At 35.0% G+C, this 20,855-nt stretch overlaps 3 protein-coding genes across 5 annotated transcripts; all 3 read left to right on the top strand.

Annotated features, from left to right (window-relative positions):
* The first annotated feature begins 1,443 nt into the window (after positions 1-1,443).
* LOC125831949 (nudix hydrolase 9) lies at positions 1,444-7,992 on the top strand. Of its 3 annotated transcripts, XR_007443212.1 has the most exons (10): positions 1,444-1,549; positions 1,633-1,707; positions 2,413-2,469; positions 2,715-2,797; positions 3,726-3,784; positions 4,615-4,763; positions 5,184-5,327; positions 5,409-5,453; positions 6,428-6,582; positions 7,525-7,621. XR_007443212.1 is itself a non-coding variant. In XM_049511071.1 (9 exons), the coding sequence occupies exons 1-9, from the start codon at positions 1,469-1,471 to the stop codon at positions 7,618-7,620; spliced, it is 903 nt and encodes a 300-aa protein (XP_049367028.1). In that variant the 5' UTR covers positions 1,444-1,468; the 3' UTR covers positions 7,621-7,992. The 3 variants fall into 3 exon arrangements, 2 of the variants coding, with proteins under 2 accessions (XP_049367028.1, XP_049367029.1); XM_049511071.1 differs by lacking the exon at positions 5,409-5,453 and having other exon boundaries at positions 6,424-6,582; positions 7,525-7,992; XM_049511072.1 differs by lacking the exons at positions 1,633-1,707; positions 5,409-5,453 and having other exon boundaries at positions 1,449-1,549; positions 6,424-6,582; positions 7,525-7,620.
* Positions 7,993-9,699: 1,707 nt separating this feature from the next.
* Positions 9,700-12,372, top strand: LOC125831941 (ankyrin repeat-containing protein At5g02620-like). Its single transcript, XM_049511063.1, has 3 exons — positions 9,700-10,234; positions 10,676-11,085; positions 11,506-12,372. The coding sequence occupies exons 1-3, from the start codon at positions 9,901-9,903 to the stop codon at positions 12,370-12,372; spliced, it is 1,611 nt and encodes a 536-aa protein (XP_049367020.1). The 5' UTR covers positions 9,700-9,900.
* A 734-nt stretch (positions 12,373-13,106) lies between these two features.
* Positions 13,107-20,702, top strand: LOC125831936 (E3 UFM1-protein ligase 1 homolog). The gene is made up of 20 exons (XM_049511054.1): positions 13,107-13,322; positions 13,686-13,997; positions 14,081-14,347; positions 14,450-14,497; positions 15,346-15,411; positions 15,494-15,597; positions 16,179-16,272; positions 16,525-16,581; positions 16,721-17,150; positions 17,247-17,401; positions 18,010-18,075; positions 18,161-18,229; positions 18,330-18,419; positions 18,519-18,584; positions 18,977-19,023; positions 19,113-19,176; positions 19,384-19,461; positions 19,581-19,643; positions 20,068-20,160; positions 20,295-20,702. Exons 1-20 carry the CDS (start codon positions 13,149-13,151, stop codon positions 20,400-20,402), a joined length of 2,451 nt encoding a protein of 816 aa, XP_049367011.1. The 5' UTR covers positions 13,107-13,148; the 3' UTR covers positions 20,403-20,702.
* The last annotated feature ends 153 nt before the right edge of the window (positions 20,703-20,855 follow it).

Raw genomic sequence — 20,855 nt, 5'->3', positions numbered from 1 at the left:
ATATTAAAGAGACATATAAAAAAGGGTTAATATTTGAAATTCTGCATCTGCCACATAAATTAGAACAAACAGAGTAATAAATATTATTTTCAAAATTATGTTAAAAAAAAGTACTACAAATCACAATAGCTAACAATTTAAAATATTTTTAAAATCATATAAAAATTTCAATAACTTCTCAAATTCCATAATATGACATAAATTAAAAAAAATGTGTTATAAATCATAATAAATAGTACAATATTTCAACTACTTTAAAAGTATTATAAATTGTAATAAATAATACAACAATTTAAATTACTTAAAATTTAACGACTTAAAAATATTTTTTTAAATGTATTAAAATTTTGGTTAATTGTCAAAACTTTACATGTGCCACATAAATTGGGACATGGAGAGTCACACATATTTTTTTAAAAAAAATTACATTAAAAGTATTCTATCAATTAACAACATATATTGTTTGAAATTGACGAAAAAAAACTATAAATTACAATAATTAACAAAATAAATCTTTCGACTCCAACAAATCTATCAATTAATGCCACATAAATTGGAACATGGCAAATAACATTTATTATTAAAAAATTAGGTTCAAAATGTACTATAAAATACAATAATTAAGAACTTAATATATTAAAGAGACAGATAAAAAAGGCTTAATATTTGAAATTCTGCGTGTGCCACATAAATTAGAACAAACAGAGTAATAAATATTATTTTCAAAATTATGTTAAAAAAAAGTACTACAAATCACAATAGCTAAAAATTTAAAATATTTTAAAAATCATATAAAAATTTCAATAACTTCTCAAATTTCATAATATGACATAAATTAAAATAAAAAAATAATATATATTGGGTCCCGTGCTAGCACGGGGTCCTATATCTAGTATAGAAAGAAATATGATATGCATGACTTTAAAATTATAAACTAGGAATCCTGATATTTATGTTCTTAAATAGTCAAGGACGATCTCTATTTGATTGTTCAAGGCTCTATCGATATGTCATCATTATAGTGCCACATAAATCAAGATTCCTAATTAACATGTATGTATAATTATACTCGAGCATGAATAGTTTTAAGATGTTGAAAATCACCGAGGGTTATGAACCTTAAAGATCTTGAGACTCCAAAAACTAATAATAAATTTTTTGTTGCACTGAACTCAAATTGGTGAACAATTCAAAGTGCTAGAAACTACACTCAATGAACATTCATTTGATTTTGAAGTGGCTAAACTTTAAAACTTCATAATTTTTTCATTTGATTTTAAGTGGCTAAACTTTTAAAACTTTATAATTTTGTCTATTATTTAAATAAGAATCCAAAAAACAGTTATTTGTGCACTTCGGCCCGTAAAACTCGAACTACACCCGGCTGAGGCCCATTAACTCATCTTCTCCTACAATTTCACTGTACTTTGATCAATCGAGCGTCTGTGTGTTCGATCGGAGAGAACAAATGGAGGAGAAACTCAGCTGCGATGGAGGTCACGAATTCAAGCTGCTCTTCTCATGTCCTTCTGGTTTATCTCCTTCACAGGTTACTTTACCTTACTTATGTCTGTTTTTTTTTTTCGCTGTATGCTCATTTTTTGTGATCTGAATTTGTTCATTTGGTATAAGGTGTCAGTTGTTTTCGATGAAGCATACGATAGGAATCCTCATCCCGATCATACTTTGGAGAAGTCTATGTCTGAGGTTGTGTTACGATTCTCTTACTTTTGCCATATCTTTTCGTGTTTCTGCATTCATCTGACTTGCATTTTCACTATTGTTAACTTTTACCAAGTATCCTATCTTAGATTCATCAGTTAAAAGTTAAAACTACTTATTTTGTTGCAAAACGGAGGAATGAGGGGATTCGAAGGTGCAAGACATCAACATGTCTAATTGTTAGTGTGAAAAGTACAAAAGAAAATTTTCTAGCTTCTTTACCATGTGTAATCTGCATGCTCTACTCAGCTGGTCTGTACTCATCAATTAATGCTGCTTATTTTGTTCCAAAAAGAAGGAACAACAGGACGAAGGAGTGTGAGGTTAATGCTAATTGTCAATATGAAATTGGACATTGATTCCTTGTCTTTTTCGAGTTAAAGTTAGACATAAAGTACTATAAATCACAGTCTTTTAACAAAAGATGTGCAGGAAACATTCGAAAAAGTCCATAGTCAAGAAAAAAATGTTTGATTTCCGAATAGTTGTAGTTTCATGCAACAAGAAACAGAAAGCATATTTCACCAATGACACTAACTTTTGCTGATTGTAGGAATCATACTTGATTGAAAGGCCAAATATCAAAATCTAGTTTTCTCCACAATAGTCTGTACGATCAAAAATTATAATTATCACTTCTACCAATACCAAATTTGTTCTGAATCTTTTGATTGGTGTAAGGTTTGTTAGATATGGGATGCAAGAGTTCAACAAAGTTCATCACTTTACAATGGAACGAAGTTCAGGGTATGCTGCACTATTTTGCCATTGCATTTGTTCTACTTTTAATTCTGAATAACGGAGCGTTGAATATTATCTGTTCAATCTAGAATTTGGACAGTTAGTGTTTGTCACTCACTTTTATGACCACAGTTGCAACTCACTTGTAAGAGAGTTTACCTGCTCATTTCTCGTTTATCAGATTCACCCAATAAGCTGCATATCCTTGATTTATACCTTCTAAGTTTTTCTTCTATAAACTGATTTTACAGTACGGTGGGTACAACTTTAATGTAGAGAATGATCCCAAGCAACAACCTCACTTTTCCCTTCATCTTGGTCTGACAGATTATAGGTTCTTCTCTATCTTTCTTCTTCTTCTTTCCTTACTTCCATTATCATTTCATATAAGTATGTGTTTTTCCATTTGATGTGCATGTGATGGAAAATTATAATGATATACTCTGCCAAAGCAATTTGGACAAGCTAATTTGTAGTCCCAATCTTATCTCCAGAATGTCTGAACCATGAATCATTCAATGTGATTTGTTCTATAGAGTACCCTCTTTCTTGTAGTTGGGACTTGGGAGTCAAAGAGGAAATCTATTAATTACATCAGGCAGCATATTGAACCCTCCCAAGCCCATTTTTTTAGGTTCTCTACATTTTTGGCTAACGTTTGCAGTTAGTATTGCTGACAGCACCGGTATTTAAAAAATAGGTATTGCAGAATGAAGATATTGATAGTGGTGACAACAAATTATTAACACTCTGGAATCCCAAATCAAAACTTTTTTTTCTTACCAGAAGGTATCTGTTCAACTTTCAGCGTAGTTGTGGAAACTTCAAGATTTTCTACTTTACTGATTCTTCTTTATGCTGTTGAGGCACTACTTTTTTGCAAGGGATGCCATCTACTGTGAAATGGAGAATTAGATCTTTGATGTTGTATGCTCCCTGTCTTGAAAATCTAGGTTTACTTTCTGAAGTTTTGCCAATTTGTTTTCATACATATCAATCCTCCATGCTTTTTTATTGATTTGTCATCTTCCCTGATTTCAATTGTATATTTTCTCATCAATAGCTATATGAGACATCTTCCATACCACTGTTTATGTTCTTTATTTGTGTTGTTAAAATTTTGGGGTGAAAAACGAGAACTTGTAAACGTCTGCGATGTGCCGTCTACACTTTACTTGTATCCATGCATCCACCTGTAAAGAGGAAGAGCGAAAATAGAGAATAAAATGATCTTCTAACATTTGAAAAAAAATTCTCATCAGGACATTCGTGGGAACAAATTTAAGTCCTATGTGGGAAAGATTTCTTGTTCCATCTGAAGGTAAGCTTCCATGATATACAATTGGTTGTCTGCCTTCCTTCTTACAGTTGGAAATGATTGTATTGTACCTTGTATATCTCCAACATAACTGCTATATTGACATAATATTGATAATGCGGAAATAGAAAGAGACCTTAAATTCTAGTAACAAGAAATAAAGGATAGAAGATAGACACAAGTAAGGAACTAATCGACAACAATGGTTATATGAAAACCAAAACGTACAATTAAGAATCCAAAAAAAGGCACCAAATCTATAAGATAACCCTCAAGAGGTAATTAATTCCTCAACCAAGCAATCTACCTAAGATAATCCTGAAGAGGCAATGAAATCTTCAAGCAAGCAATCCCAAACATTGTTTAGCAACATAGGTCATAGCCCCACTTTCACAAGAGTTTCACTTTTCCAAGTATTCCTCCAAGTGGAGTCTTGTACTTCCATTTTAGCAGGTTTTTGAGTTTCAGGCCTTCATTCCAAGCTCCTTCCTAGTCTCTGAAGTAGCGACTTGATCAAAAGTTCTTGAATCCCTTAGCGCGGCTTGGTGTGCATGCATCATATATGAACTGCAATATAAGCACTTCCTTTTTCTTATTTCTTTTGGTTTCCTCTTCTATTCTCTCTTAAACATTCCAACATACAATCTGCAGCTAATTTGATGCCTTGAGAATTCTAAAAAGGATGCAATTTTTTATGTGATGCAAAACAGCATGACATTTCAGAGAACCCGCACTTCAAGTATTTGAAAAGGGATGAATATGATTCTAATTGATATTCGAGGTCGAAAACCTATTTTTCATTTGTAGTAAGAGATTTAATTGGTTTTCTGCAGATGATTGTATACAGTGTCAGCACACATCAAGTCCTCTGGGTAATGGTGCAGTTGTGGAGACTTCTGACAGAAGAATACTTGTGCTTCAGAGAAGTAATAAAGTTGGAGAATTCCCTGGATATTTTGTTTTTCCTGGAGGCCATCCAGAGGTATCTCACTTCATGTAGTAAGGACAACTTTGATTGGTAATGAATTTCTGATAAATATAAGCTTTCGCAATTAAAAATGGGAGAGGCAAAAATGGTTGCAACCCAACAAGCTACTCTTAACAATTTCATGTTGAAAATAACATCTGGACAGACTTTTTAACTGTAAAGTGATTATAAGTTGGGTAACTTGTCATCTGTATTTCCTTAACTTCACTTGCTTTTAAGAAATCAGCAAACTATTGTGTTATAGGGTTGTTTAATTTGAACATCACCTAAGAGATTTTGAATGTGTGACTGCTTTCATGCAAATCACTCTTGTTTTGTGCCAAGATTAAGCTGTGGATTCTTTGTTTACCACGACCCAAATATGTCCAGGTAATAAGCAATGCATGGCATGATTATATTTTATGCTTTTAACAGCCCCAAGAAGTCGGAATAATCTCCCATGAAGGCTTCCAAGAGCTGAATCAATGTCACATTATTAACAGCAAAGTTTCTCAGGAAATGTTTGACAGCATTGTCCGTGAAGTTGTTGAAGAAATTGGAGCTCCTGCAGATTCCCTCGTAAGTGGTGATTTTTGTTACTCTAATCGCCATCTTTCTTTGTTTCTTTCTTTCATGTATAACCTTTCCAATTTGTTATAGGAAGTAAAAATACTAATTGGGAGAAAGACTGCTTCCTTTGTTGATAGTGATACTTCCGACCTTTTCTTTTCTCTTATTTTCTCTCTTTTCTATTATTTATTTGCTTCCTTTTCGTCTTTTATTTTGCTTGGGGGGGGGGGGGGGGGGATGGTATGTGACTTTTTCTTGGTCCGCAATTTGTGAGGATGATGATTGAGTTTATTTTCAACTCTTTTTTGAACTTTCCACTTCTCACTGCTCTGTATAAGCATGTAATTCCTAATGCTTAGAAATTTTGGGTGGCAGACTAGTGAAATGGGTCCTAGTTTGTAGTGTCTTATCAGCCTTGTATCAGGCCTCAAGCCTGTATATCATTCTGGGTTGTTATACCAAAATAGCACAATCACGTCGAATCTTGAGAATTATCATGTTTGTGGTGTTGTCAATTTGTCATATACAAATCTTTATATGATCATGTATTTCGAGTAACACATAGTTTTGTGGTCCAACTATGATCATGTATTATGATCGTGTATTTCGAGTAACACATAGTTATGATTTCTCACTTTATTTGTCAGTAAGATCTACCTCAAAACTTTCATCAAATAATTTACCGTCACATTATAAATATGGTCGTTTCATCCGTGACGGAAATTATTTAAGGAACTTTGATATTTGACAAACTTACTAATTAGCTAGGGAGGAATCCGTGTGAGCATTACAGCATGTATTTCTTTTTGTGTGTTTTGGGGGTTAATATGCCATGTTAACGTTATCTTTGACAAATATAGTATAACATAATATGTAGGATACATTGATTGTCAGCTACAAAATAAAGTTGCATTCATAATATGATCAGTTGGAGACTGGTAAATTTTTTATGAATATGGCTCTCTGCAATTCTTGAGGGGGGTTGTTGTTACGTGCACACTCAGATTGTCGTTCCCTTTTGATAAGATTGCATCATATTAGGATTCATATTTTGGAGAAGCCATAACTCTTGTTCTTTATTCTTTATCTTTGATGTTATACTCAGTCCTGCCCCATCTTTATTGGTATATCGCGAAGAGTATTGAATGTTAGACCAACTGCTTTTTTCTTCATCAAATGCAATCTTCGGTCAGAGGAAATTCAACAACTGTATTCTAGTGCACAGGATAGCTTCGAGTCAACTCAGCTTTATGCTGTTTCAATGGTTAGTTTTACAAATTGTTAAAATAGTTCTGATAACTAGTCTTATCTCTTAATTTTTGCTTAACTTATGTATGGAACCACTTTTGCTGAGCTCCGTGGAGCTTAACCTAGCGGAAATCTCCTGTGGAGGGGAAAGGAGCATCTAGGCATGTGAGTGTTCAGGAAAGGCAGGATCTATATAGTTAAAGTTGGAGCCAATTGGAGCTTGTAATTAAAATTTGGAGACTTTCAGATTCCTTCTGAAAACTTTTAGCATCAGTGTCATCTTTGCAATCATATAGAACTCCCGTCGCTCATAGAATATTCACAAAATGTCTGATTCATCCCAATTTTGTTGTGATTTGCTATTTTTAGTTTCTCTAGAATAGAAATACATTATTTGTAACATGGATTTTATTTCTGAGTTAGTGTTATGAATGTCTGAGTTGCATGACATAACTATATAAAAACACTAGCTGTTGAAAGACAGTAAGAGTAATAGAAAGTGATAATTGCAAATCTATCCTTTGGTTCTACCTTACAGCTTCACAAATGCTTGATCCTGGTGTCTTCTTATTCTAAGCATCACTCAAACTCTTAAAGTGGATTAGATCCTTCTAACCAAAATAGTCCTCTACCCTTCTGAGCATGAAATTGCTTAAAATGAACCTTAGAGGAATGTCCTTTCTGTTCTATCTGGGGCCATTTAGCAGCTAAAGCTAGCATTATATTTGTCATGCGAAGATTCAGTTTGAGCATTTTAAGACTTTTGTTCATGTGCTGGACTACGTCTGTCCTTTCATTGCATTCTTGCATTACGGACACATCACCATTTCAAGACTGCTGATGGTGGGTGCATTTTTCTTTTGCAATGATCCTTTGTTGGAAGACTTATTGCTAAAATAGTACAAGAGGCAGTTTTGCTTCTCCATGACTTAATTTCCTACTGTTTCTTTTTTGTCAGAGTGATCTAGAGAACATGGCTTCTAAAATGCCTGGCTGCCACAGGGGAGGCTACGCACTCTACAAATTAATGGTGCAAGACACGAGTGATAACTAATAACATCGTTAGCTGATTTAGCCTCTTAATCTCGTCTGCCTGATTTATTCATGTTTGCCTCACAGTCGTTGATGTTCAATCACATCAAGGCGAGTGATAGCTAATCACGTCTTCTGCTAAAAAAGGAATGCAGCCTCTTAATCTCTTGTATGCCTTATTTATACAACGTTTGTCTCTCAGTCCTTGATGTGCAATCTCATGCTGTGCTGTTTCATTGATCAAAATAAAAGTTCCCATGGATCTAAATGAGCCAACATACACTACACAGATTATGTAATTTTGTCATATTGAATGACAAGCAAACACATTTGTCTTTGCTTCTTTGCTATGTATTGAGCTGTATTAGTTTTATTTTATGAATTGATTCATTCGAATATTGACTGCCCGTTTCTCTTTTACTTGTTCTCAAGGTTTATGTACCGACTTACAACGTCTGGACCAAAGAGTTCCCAGAGCATCGTCTTTCTCTAAATAGTTTTAAATTATATATATATATATATATGTAAAGAGAAAATTGAATAAACGACACATATAAGATATTTTATCAAAATATATTTTAATTTTATGATCTTAAACATATTATGTGTGTTATGTTAGAGTTGAAGAATAATCAAATTAGGGAAGGGACATTTTTTTTAAAAAATAGAGAAAGTAAGTCTCAGTTTTTGAGTCTTGTGTCAATTTAAGTATTAGCCTAAAAGGCTTATTCCAAAATAATCAATTTCGTAAAAGCAGTAGAGTCAAGTTGTCACTAGGTTCTTTGGGATGACTCAATTGGTTTGGAGGGTGGTCATCCACACGGATGACTCAAGATTGATCCTCACTCAATATCTTATGAGTCGAGTTTGTGTCTGTTGCATAGGGCTTGCCTAGTGCAATTTATATTTTCAGTGTGATTTGCAGGCTATTACACGAATTTATCAAGTGCGCACAAAGTGCTCACTTGAAGGGCAAAAGTTGTGGCAGGAATTGCAATGCATCACATTACCAAGTTACAAGTTTCTATGTGAACTTTTTAAAATAATATGAAGAAAAAGAAATCAAAGTTTTATCTATTGACATGTTAGGATGACCAAATACAATATGTATCACCACAATGGATTAACCTTCAATTCTTAAGGTTGTGGGTCGAGTCAAGGAACTCCAATCCTAAGGCTGTGGGTTGAGTTGCCAAGGGAAAAGAATGGTTGGAAAAAAAAAACTTTCAAACCAAACACCATTTAGATAATTTTTTATTTTTGAAAAAACTTGAAAAAATCATGCCCTTTTTCAAATATTTCATAATGTCTGTCTTTCTATATTTGGAGTGATCAGTCTAAAAAATTACAGCACAGATATATGTGTGTGGTTTCTAGACCTTCTGGTAATATGGTTAGTGAAAATATTCACCAACCAAAGGAAGCAATTTTTTCTTCAGTTTCATCTCAAATTATTAAAATACAAATAATAATTATAATAAAAACAAACCATTAATATTCTTAATGTGATTTTCAATATTCAAATCATCACCACCAACTTCAAAAAAAAAAAGTTCCATTCTTTTGGTTCTTTTTTTTTTCTCTTTTTGTTCAAGAACTCAGGGTGGTGGTTCTTAATTTTTTTGTTGAATGCATGTCCCTTTTTAGAAGCTTTTCTTCTATTTATCAACCCAATATACAAAGGTTGTTTAATTTTCATCATAAAAAAGCTTTCTTTTGGTGGGGTTCTTGAAATTATATCAAGAAAATTGCAAAAAGGTAGAAGTGTTTTCATTTCCAGGTAAAAAAAAAAATCCCTTTTTTTCTTTGTCTTAATTTTGCAATCTTTGATGGTGTAATACACTTTAAGCAATGAAAATAAGACAATAGACATAACATACCTGGTACTTGTTGTTGGTGGAAGGTGACATGTATCCGTGATATTAGTCGAGGTGCGTGAAAGCTGATCCTAACACCACGGTAAAAAAAAATCATTTTTTGTTTATTGCTGGCTAGCTAGTGTATTGGAACTCATGAATTAAAGATTGAAAATGAAAGCCTTTTCTTCATGTGGAAAAAAAATATTTTAATGATTTTGTTGTTGTTGTTGTTGTTTCCAGGCTATTGATCATGTGAGTGAAATTCAAGATTTTGGCTTTTGATGAATCCAGGAATGTGTGATTATATAATAAAGTTTGTTTCTTGAAAGTTTACTAGAGTTGAAAAATATGATTTGTTGATGCAAGTGTTTTGAGGGAAGGAAAAAAAGAGGATTTTGGTTTCAAGATTAGCATATTGGGAATTTTTGGGAACTTTTAATAAGATGGAGGCACCAGCAGCTCAGCCAACTACACCCCGGAAAAAGATGACGAAACAATTAACAGGGAAACGCGATGATAGTGCCTTGCATTCGGCCGCTAGAGCTGGAAATCTTGTTGCAATCAAAAATACTATCGAGGATACGGATGAGGAAGAATTGGCAGAGTTATTGATAAAGCAAAATTCAGCTGGAGAGACACCTTTGTATGTTGCAGCTGAATATGGTTACTATGAGGTGGTTAGGGAAATGATCATGTATTATGATCTAGTTGCAGCTGGAATCAAAGCGAGGAACGGATTTGATGCACTGCACATTGCTGCCAAACAAGGGGATTTAGGTAAGCTGTCGATGTTCCATCAGAGGCGTGTATCTAAGATTTAAACTTGATGGATTAAATCTTTAACGTTCTTAGCACTAAATTCATTGTACTTTTGAAGTTTTGGGTTTCAAAAATTGAAATTTTAGTGGTTTTCTGTTCCATATCGAAAATACTGAGTTTAGTTGAACTAAGCTAGCTAGCATCATTTTAGCCTTTTCCATATTCTGATGTCTAAAAAGGGAACTCTGGTGCACTAAGCTTCAACTATGTGCGGGGTTTTATAGAAGGGCAGGACTACCACGGTCTATTGTATACAACCTTAATGCATTTCTGCAAGATCTTGTTTTCACAGCTCGAACCGGTGACATCCTGGTCACATGAAGGCAACTTTACCAGTTCTGATGTCTATTTTATGAAATTTTTTATGAACTAGCTTGTTCATTTTTGGTAATGTTGCAGATGTGGTGAAGGTATTGATGGAAGCACATCCCGAGCTCGCAATGACTGTTGATGTAGTAAATACAACAGCTTTGCATACTGCAGCGAACCAAGGGCACATAGAGATGGTGAATTATCTCTTGGAGGAACAAAGCAGTTTGGCCACTATAGCTAAAAGTAATGGGAAAACAGCACTACATTCTTCAGCAAGAAATGGACATTTGCAGGTTTTGAAGGCTCTTTTGAGTAAGGAGCCAGGGATCGCAACGCGGATGGATAATAAGGGACAGACCGCACTTCACATGGCTGTCAAAGGACAAAATCTCGAGGTTGTAGAGGAGCTCACTAACGCTGATCCTTCATTAGTTAACATGGTCGACAATAAGGGAAACACACCTTTGCATATAGCATCTCGTAAAGGCAGGGCTGAGGTATATTTCATCTAAAACTTCTTTATGTAGCTGATGTTAGATGGGAAAACAGTACTTACAGAAATATTATGAGAAAGAAATAGAAATGTCTGTGCGAAGTTTGTGGAAATGTCATTTATCACACATGTAAAAATGAGACACTGAATCCTAGATTTGCTCTCTGTGCCCGGGACAGAAAACAAAAGCTGCACAATATTTCCAGCCTCAAGTGGTACAGTTTTTACCTGGAAGCTGTACAATGTTGCTGTTCTTTTCACACCTTTCACTTAGAGACGAAAATTTCTACTCTTTTCATGTCTACATCTGTCATTAGCATGTCATTATGTATTCCTTGCACTTGAACAACTTACTTAATATATGATCCAAATTGTTGATAGTATAAATTACATAGGAGAACTGACTTGTTTTGAGCTTATGCAGGTTGTTAAATTGCTTCTCTCACAGAACGAAACAGACGTGAAAGTTATCAATAGGTCACATGAGACAGCTCTAGACACTGCTGAGAAAATGTCACAGGCTGACACCGTAGCTATCCTGCAGGAATATGGGGTTCAGAGTGCTCGAGTCCTAAAGCCACAGGCAACGAATCCAGCTAGAGAGTTAAAGCAAACTGTTAGTGACATTAAGCATGAGGTTCACGATCAGTTAAAACACACAAAACAGACAAGAAAACGCATACAAGGCATAGCCAAGCGGCTGCACAAGATGCACAGAGAAGGCCTTAACAACGCGATCAACTCAACCACAGTTGTAGCTGTACTCATTGCCACAGTTGCCTTTGCAGGGATATTTCAAGTGCCAGGGCAATACTATATGGATCCGGACAACCTCCCAGAGGGCCATATAATTGGAGAAGCAAACATATCAAACCACCCTGGATTCCTCGTGTTCTTTGTCTTTGACTCAATCGCGTTATTCATTTCACTAGCAGTTGTGGTAGTCCAGACAACAGTGGTGGTTATTGAGAGCAAAGCAAAGAAGAAGTTGATGTCAATCATAAACAAGCTAATGTGGATAGCATGTGTGTTTGTATCAGTTGCATACTTGGCTCTATCTTTTGTAGTCGTTGGCACGCGTTATTGGGTGATGGCAGTTATTGTAACAGTTCTTGGAGCAACGATAATGGCTTCAACAATCGGAGTAATGTTATATTGGGTCATTAAGCATCGGATCGAGTCATCGAACAAGAAGAGCATGAGAAAGAACTCAATGGCTAGCAAGTCTATGGATTACTCTGATTCAGCCCTCTCTGATGACAACAATGAATTCAAAATATATGCCTTATAACTTTTTTGTTTCTTCTTCAATTTGACAAATGAACTTTGTTTTTGCTGGAAAATTTTGAGACTAGTACTATGTTAACACTTTTATATGGCTCCAACTTACAACTTACTAAATGGCGATATGATTGTTCAATCTAAGTGAGATTTTGTTTTCTTCAAATTTTTAGTGCCGCTAAGAACTTGTATAGAGAAGGATTTTTGTTCGATGATACCAACTACGTTATTTTCTAGTAGAGGATGATTTTTTTTATAATAATGATGATGATAATTGATGTTGCAAGAGTCAATTGCGGCTCCTATGTAATTTATATACTATTACAAAACACTTTTTCGATATATGAAAACTTTAAAATTAGAGATTGTGTTTACTTATAATTTTTACAAATGATATTTGAGTGTTTGAATATATGTACTTTTTAAAAATAAAAATATGAAATATAATTTAAATAGAGATGTTTTTTATAAAAACAAAAAAAATTAGGATAAAAATTTAAAAAGAATAATACAGTGAAAGTAAAATAAAACAAAAAGTAAAAACAAGGTTTTGGATATTTTTTTCAATTCTAAATACAATTTCAAGTTGTCTTTAGAATTTTCAATCAAATCTTTATTTTCTAATATAATAAATAACTAAAATTTTCATGGTCTGATTTACTTACATCATAGGTATTTTTGTAATACAAAAAGGTAAATTACTTACATCATGGGTAGGGATTTAGGTTAATTCCAATTTTTTTTCTTATATAAATAAATCTTAGTGTTGTACTAAATTGAAGCAAAATGGATGAAGAATTGCTGGAATTGCAGAGACAATTTGAATTTGCACAACAAGTAAAATCTACTGTTCGATTATCAGACCGAAATGTTGTCGAATTGGTCCAGAAACTTCATCAGCTCCAAATCATTGACTTTGATCTCCTTCATACTATCTCCGGCAAAGAATACATCACTCCGGTACCATTCGGTCTATCTGACTTTTTTTAATCATTTTTTAAAAAAAAGATTGGATTTTTGTAGTTGTAAGTTGAAAATCATTCAAGATTATTATAAGGGTGGCGATATTTTGTTATGTTTGTAAATGGGTATTTTGAATTTTGTTTATTGGTGTTGTTTAACTGTAGTTATGTGGGTGTATTATAGAACTTGGAGCAGTTGAGAATTGAAATGGTGGCATAGAGGGGTTATTTTTATCTAACTTTGTGAAAAAAAGATTTGATTTTTATGGTGCTGATGTTTAGTTCTGCTTATATATGTGGGTCTTGTGATCTTTCTTCATTGGGTGCTGTTTAATTGTAGTTATATATGGGTGTATTTTAGGAGCAATTGAGGAATGAAATTGTGGCAGAGATCAACAGACTAGGACGTGTTTCGCTGATTGATTTAGCTGATTCTACGGGGGTAGACTTGTACCATGTTGAGAAACAAGCTCAGTATGTAGTATCCCATGACTCATCCCTCATGTTAATTAATGGGGAAATTATCTCGAATACATATTGGGATACGGCAGCTGAAGAAATCAATGAAAGACTTCAAGAATGTAGCCAAATTGGCATTGCTGAAATAGCAGGACAACTACAAGTTGGATCAGAGCTAGTAGTATCCATTCTTGAACCTCGTCTTGGGACTTTGGTAAATATCTGTCTTTTCGGTGTAGAAATTTAGGGTTGACGTTATGTGATCGAAGTTTTGATATGTTTGTATGGAATGTTTAGGTAAAAGGTAGGCTTGAAGGTGGGCAGTTGTATACACCTGCCTATGTTGCTCGTGTAAGTGCAATGGTCCGTGGTGCAGCTAGGGGTATTTTTGTTCCAATGAACACAACAGCGTTGTGGAACTCCTTGCTGACTTTACTGCAAGAGATGGATGGAGCTGTTGGTGTTGCTGTTGACACTTCATTTTTCCAGTCCTTGTTTAATGGCTTAGTAAAAGAAGGCGAGATTCTCGGATCACTTCGTGCAGGAGTTCATTGGACACCTTCCGTATGTGACCTAATTTATTATGTATTGAATCTCATTCTAGTCTTTGCACTCTTTGTTTGTGTGCAATAACTTTGTTATTCTACCTTTGCTCCATTTCTTCAGGTCTTTGCCATAGCACAAAAGGACTGTGTAGATTCCTTCTTTTCGCAGGTGGGTATCTGTACTGCTCTGCTACTAATGTTGGATCTAAAGTTCTAGTTTCTTGCTTCCTTGAAATTTTTTTCCGGATGTGGTCCAGTAGTACTTGTTGCTGCACCTTGTTTCTTTGAAGCATTTAAATTACTTCCTTTATCAATTTCTTAACAGAAGTTATTTTTAGTGGCTACTTTTTTTTCCGGCTGTATTCATTTATTTTTGTAGTTAGATGAAATCTCCTCGACAAGTTTAAACACCTGAGTGTTTCTATGGCTTTACAGAAAAAAACAATCACCTAGATTCTCTTACCTTTACTGAGACTATATATATTTAGTGTTGAGAGGCATATACATTTCATTAGAAACGTTATATTGAGAAAAAGTGAGCATTTGATGCCAAGTGATTAGAACAAAAGTGTTGCGTCCCTCGCAGAAAGAAAATTTGGTATTATATATAACCTGATAAAGCTTTAGTAGACAAATCGTTCCCAAATAGAAGACAATTCTTTAATCCCCAAAGAAAATGTTCTCTATTTCCTTCCCGGACTTCTTAATGTTTTCTCTATTTCTTTCCCGAACTTCTTAATGCTTTCTTCTAGACAATATAAGATGTTTCTTCTTAATACAAACTTTAATAGAGTTTCACAAAATAACACCCAGAAAATCTTGTAAGAAAAGTGCCATGTATTACTTATGATGGCCTACTTTTTAGGATAGAGAAGTGAAAGGCGGAGGTCCAGATATTGTTGTTGTAACTCTGAAGGAATGCAAATGACTGTTTTACTAAATAAATTCAAGTTTTTCTAGATATTTTTTGTTGATCTTCTTAAGGGATTATATATCACTTTGTTTTTGGTAATGCAGAATTCATTTGTTACTTATCAAGCTCTGCAAAAACTCGGGATTCCGCAACCTTCCCATTTCCTGCAGGTATTTTGTTTTGTCTTTTCCTAGTTGCATATGTTCCTTGGATTTTTTTCTAATTAAGTTCTGGTCATGAATGCCACTTTAGTCCAGATATCCAGATGGTATATCTCTGGACTCAACATTTGCTCACCCTTCTATAATTGAGATACTGGATGCCGCTGTTGAGGATGCCATAGAACGTAATAGCTGGTAAGGGTCCCTATGTGAGAGGAGTTATGTTCATTACTTCATTTAGAAATGTGCGATGAACTTAATCTGCAAAAGTTGTGTCTGTTATTTGTGCAGTTCTAATTCATCTGAACATATAAGTTGGATTTACACTTTTGAATGTTCTTATGTTAAAAACCATAAAATTTCCTCTTACATCTTAGAACGTTGTACCATTCAACAGCTAAGTTGGAACTTGGAAAGGAACAAGTGGTACTGTTTCATGCCCTTCTCATCTTTTAATCTGTTCATTGAACACAAATACTGTCATTGAATTGGGAGTAGTGTGTATGGAGTAAAAGATGACATCTGTTGACACTTTTACGAACAATATTTTCCCAAATATGAAAGCATAGAGATACACAGCCTGTTTGTACAACACATTTAGTGGGTTGAACTTCATCTATGGTTTCTTTTGTATGATCTATTTGAATGAGTTTGTGCTCCTTTCAACTTAACTCAATAAATGGTCTTGGCGGCTTGGCCACGTAAAACCTCACTACAATCCCTGCATTGCAGGATAATGCATAATTTGACATCTTGGGGATCTTAAATTGTTGCAGGATTGATTCGCTTTCAGTTTTACCCGCTTCCTTTGGTAGCCAAGATGCATTTAAGATTCTGTCACTATGTCCATCAGTTCAAGCAGCACAAAAGGTGATGCTTCCTTGTTCCTCTTGTACATGTATCTTAGGTTTTATCCTTTTTGTATTCGTGTGCCAGTGATTCTCATGTAGGTGTACTTTTTTGCAACCTTTTTTTCGGGATAATGCAAACCTTTGTAGCATTTGGATTCTGCCATGAAGCAGCACCATTCCAAATATGTAGTGCATGAGAACTGTGCACTGACACTTTATAGAGAGAATTATTTTCTGACGTGATCTCACAATCTTGGTTTTGCTTTTTCAGTCAAATAGAGCACTTATCTTGGGAGATACATATATTTTTAGCAATGGGTTTGTCAAGGTATTGTAATAATTTGCACTATTGATTTTTTTTTAATTTAAAAATCTAATTTCAATTCAAATGTTATATTGCTAAGCTTCTGTGGAAGTTCTGATACCTTAATCTTGTCCTTTTTTTTGGGTATAAAATTTCTTTATAGGATCTGTTTGATCGGATGGAAAAAGAGATGGAAACATTAAGCATTCCAGGGCTTGTCGGTTCTGGGCCTGTAGATGAGTTTCGTGTTGCTAAAGATGCTAAAGTTGGATATGATAATAGCACCATTGAAGTAAATGAAACAAGCAGTGATGCCGGTATCAGCAAACAGGCCTCGGAGAAAGGATCTAAGAAGAAAAAAGGAAAATCAGGTGGGAATACTAAGATGGCGCAAGCTGAAACAGGGACAGATAACCAGGAATCTGCCCCTAGTAAATCTAAGAAAAGCCAGAGGAAAGGTAAAGTGTCATCTGGCTCACAAACGTCAGAATCAAAGTCAGGTGCTAGAAAGGATGAGGACAGTGTTGGCGCTATTTCCGAAGAATGGGTAATTCAGAAGATCACATCTCTTAATCCTGACTTTGAAGAACAAGGTACTTTGTGATTACTCTTTTCTAAGAGTATTGTAGCTGTCTAGCGGTCTATCCCTAACTGCCCTTACTCTCTATTTTTCATTTGTTCCACCACAGGTCTGGATGACCCGGAGATGATTCTTTTGCCTTTAGCAAAACATCTGAGACCTTTGCTCGTCAATTCATGGAAGGAACGAAAAAAGGCTGCTTTCACTGAAAATACCCAAAAAATAAAAAAACTACTTGATAATTTGCAAAAGAAACTTGATGAGGTAAGTTATGGTTAGTCATGTCTACTCCCACTATCATGAGCATTAGATACATAGTTCGTCTGCTTTGATTCCTTCTGTTAAACTCTCCAAACCCCAGGTGACCTGTGATTCTGTGCAAAATAGGTTCTCTCAGTGCAAATTGCCGACACCGTAAAATAATTGTCTTTTTTATTTCAGAGAATGATGTACTAGGATATCTTGATTCTCGGTGGCGGAGACACCCACTAGAAAGGGGTCTCATCTGACACACTTCACAAAAAAAAATCCTTATATATGTGGGATGTGGATTCATTTTTCTAAAAGTCAAAATTATATATACAATAGGCCGACACTGCTTAAAATAATACAAAGTAAATGTCAATTTGAGAGAGAAAGTAAAGCCTTAACACCAACATAATCCTAGAGCCCAACCCACTTACAAGCCAGCCAACAGTGCTTGCCTAAAATCCTGCATTCTCCATTGTTCATTCTGCCGATGATGCCATACGCGTGCTTCTCTTCTCTTTGTTGGTTTATACATACATACATAAAAAATTCTTTCCTTTTATTTTGGAGCAGTCACGTGGTCTATTTTGATTTGTGATTTGATTCCTGGTTTTCTGTTGCAGTCATTTTTGAACATGCAGCTTTATGAAAAAGCCCTCGATTTGTTTGAAGATGACCCATCAACTTCGGTAAGTTTTTCAGCTCCATTACTTAGTAGTTTCTCCAGTTGTCCATAAGTACAGAATTTTATTATAGTTTGTCTTTGACGTATAGGTTCTTCTACACAAGCATCTATTGCGAACTACAGGAACCTCAATTGTTGATACATTGTTGCTTAACCTGGTAAGACATGCGAACTACTTCTTTTCTTGGTTTTCTAGTATTGGTCTTTGTGAACTCAAAAGCCCCTTCCTACCCCCATCTCCTTTTATTGTTCACTCAGGATATGCTCAATAAACTGAAAAATGGAGTTCCGGTGGAGCCTCAAACTCCCGAATCCATTCTACTTAGCCCTGGAGATAGAAGCGCTCTGGTAAATAATATTTCACTTGTTCTTCTGTTATAAAAACATCGACGCACTTCGAATAATTTCTACTGTTAATATTGATGTTTATGACTTTATGCTATCTAGGCTAAGAGTCTGCCAGGTAGTATGTCAGCCAAGGCCATTGCAACAGTTGAAGCTTTAGAAGGGAAGGTCAGTTACTATTTTCTCTCTGGTGCCAATGTAACAGCTGCCAATTGTGTGAAAGCCCCCAACCAGAATTTCTATGCAAACCTTTCTTCCAAACCATATTTCCATTCAAAGCATCAATGCCAAAACGTTTACTCTTTACTGCAGCATGGATATTTCAAGCTTCTCTGTGAAGGAAGGAAATAATATTACAATTCATGGGACTTGTTACTTTTACTTCTGAAGTCAATGTTATGCTTGCTTCTGCTTCTTACAAATGTTTGCTCGTCTCAAAATCACACTACTTTTGCTTTATACTACAATAATGCTCTCATTTGCTAGGAATACTCATCATCTGTGTTGCATTTTCTTACATTGCTGAGTCTTAAGTAACTTTAAGATCTTTCCATTGGCAGCGGGTGGAATCATTTATGTCGGCACTAAGAGAAGTTGCCGAGGAAAGGTATTGTGTATTCTTCTACCTCTCACAATCCGCTTAGTTTGCCCCTATAATGAACAAGAAGAATGATATTTAGTCTGGAATATTTGCAGTGGATTAGCTTTGAAGAAGCTTGACAAAAAATTGGAAAGAACCCTTTTGCATTCGTATCGCAAGGTACCAATAAGTCTTACATGATGTGAACCTTGAGTGTTGATGAGTTTTCCCACTGAATATGGTTGTGAATAAGATTTTTCACTTGAACACAATTATGCAAAGGCTGGAGTCTCGTCTTTTTCTTTACTGCTTACTTGAGGACTCTTTTAGTTATGCTTTAAATAATTGGTTGATCATATAGAATTATTGTTTTCTTTTTGGTTACAGGATTTGACATCTCAAGTTTCTGCTGAAACGGATCCAGTTTCCCTCTTACCGCAAGTTATATCTCTCCTTTATGTACAGGTCTGCCCTAACCCCCTCCTTCTCCGATCCACTTCTCTCTCTCTCTCTCTCTCTGTAGCATATTGTCTTTATAGATTATCCTTATCACTCTTTTGATCTTTACTCCTTATGATACATAGGTTCATGGAAAAGCTCTTCAGGCTCCTGGTAGGGCCATTTCAGCTGCTGTCTCTCGGTTAAAGGTGCAATCCTTAATCTTTTTACACTACATAAATTTTGTCATCATTAATGAAAACATACGGTGGATTATGGAAAGGTGACAGTTATATACTCTAATTGCAAATTATCTGTATTTGCTTGTGGTAACTGTCCCTCGATGTTATGATGAATAAGAAATTTAGATGTCCCTCACTCCTAAACAAAACTGTCGCATATGGCACTTGTTTCTCACCAACTTTAAAAAGGACAACAACACACTCAATGTAATCCCACAACTGGGGTCGGGGGAGGACTTTACCCCTACCTTGGAGGTAGAGAGGTAGTTTTCAATAGAACCTCGGCTCAAAACTAACTTAAAAAGAAGCTTGGTATTACTGGGACTTATTGCTCTAATGAATTTAGACTGCATTAGTAAAAACTAATGTTACTATCACCACTACTTTTCAGGATAAACTGGATGACTCGGCATTCAAGACTTTGGTTGATTACCAGAGTGGAACAGTGAGCGTCTTGGCTCTAATGGCTTCTGCAACTGGGGATGTGAGTTATTCCCTGTCCTTTAGATATGATGTTTTGTTTGTTGTATAAATAAACAAAAGAAAGCTGAAGAATGTTAGTTCCCTTATACAAGTCCAAGAAAGTTACTCATTTGTTTCATTTTGTGTTGTCTATAGGAGGAAGATTGTACATCTGACAGAATTTTGAGCAAAAGGGAAGTGTTAGAGGAATTGATGCCTGCATTGAAGGGACTAGTGCTAGGTACCACACAGTCACAAGCATAGATTCAACTTCAGATAATACTTGCAACATATGACGATGGAAGAAACATTCACATTACTCTGGTGGCCATAAATCATACAGCTAGCAACTGACTTTCTTATGAATATTTAGCCCTTCTCAAAGACTTTTAGATGCAGTAGGTATCTGTTTTATATAAAGTTTGCTCAATCAGTTTACATAAATTTTTACCTATAGTACTCTTTTATTTTTATCTATCGAGAAAAAATAATCTATTTAGTCTAATGTAGCCGATTGTGGTATTATATTGGTATGATATCGTGCATAAAGCACAAAAATTGTGCACGTTCACAGAGCATTAGATTGAGATAAACCCATCTTGTACTAGATTATTATATACAATATTGCCATTCATTCATATATGAGCACCGAAAAACAGGCCAATATTTATTATGATTTGTAGAAGTTCTTATTCAAAATAACAAATTAGACGCTTT

The sequence above is a fragment of the Solanum verrucosum genome, unplaced genomic scaffold (assembly GCF_900185275.1).
Source record: "Solanum verrucosum unplaced genomic scaffold, falcon-dt-bn FXZP01000042.1, whole genome shotgun sequence".
NCBI classification, from domain to species: domain Eukaryota; kingdom Viridiplantae; phylum Streptophyta; class Magnoliopsida; order Solanales; family Solanaceae; genus Solanum; species Solanum verrucosum.
Note: the sequence above shows the minus strand (reverse complement) of the source record. Positions and strands in the feature narration are given on the sequence as shown.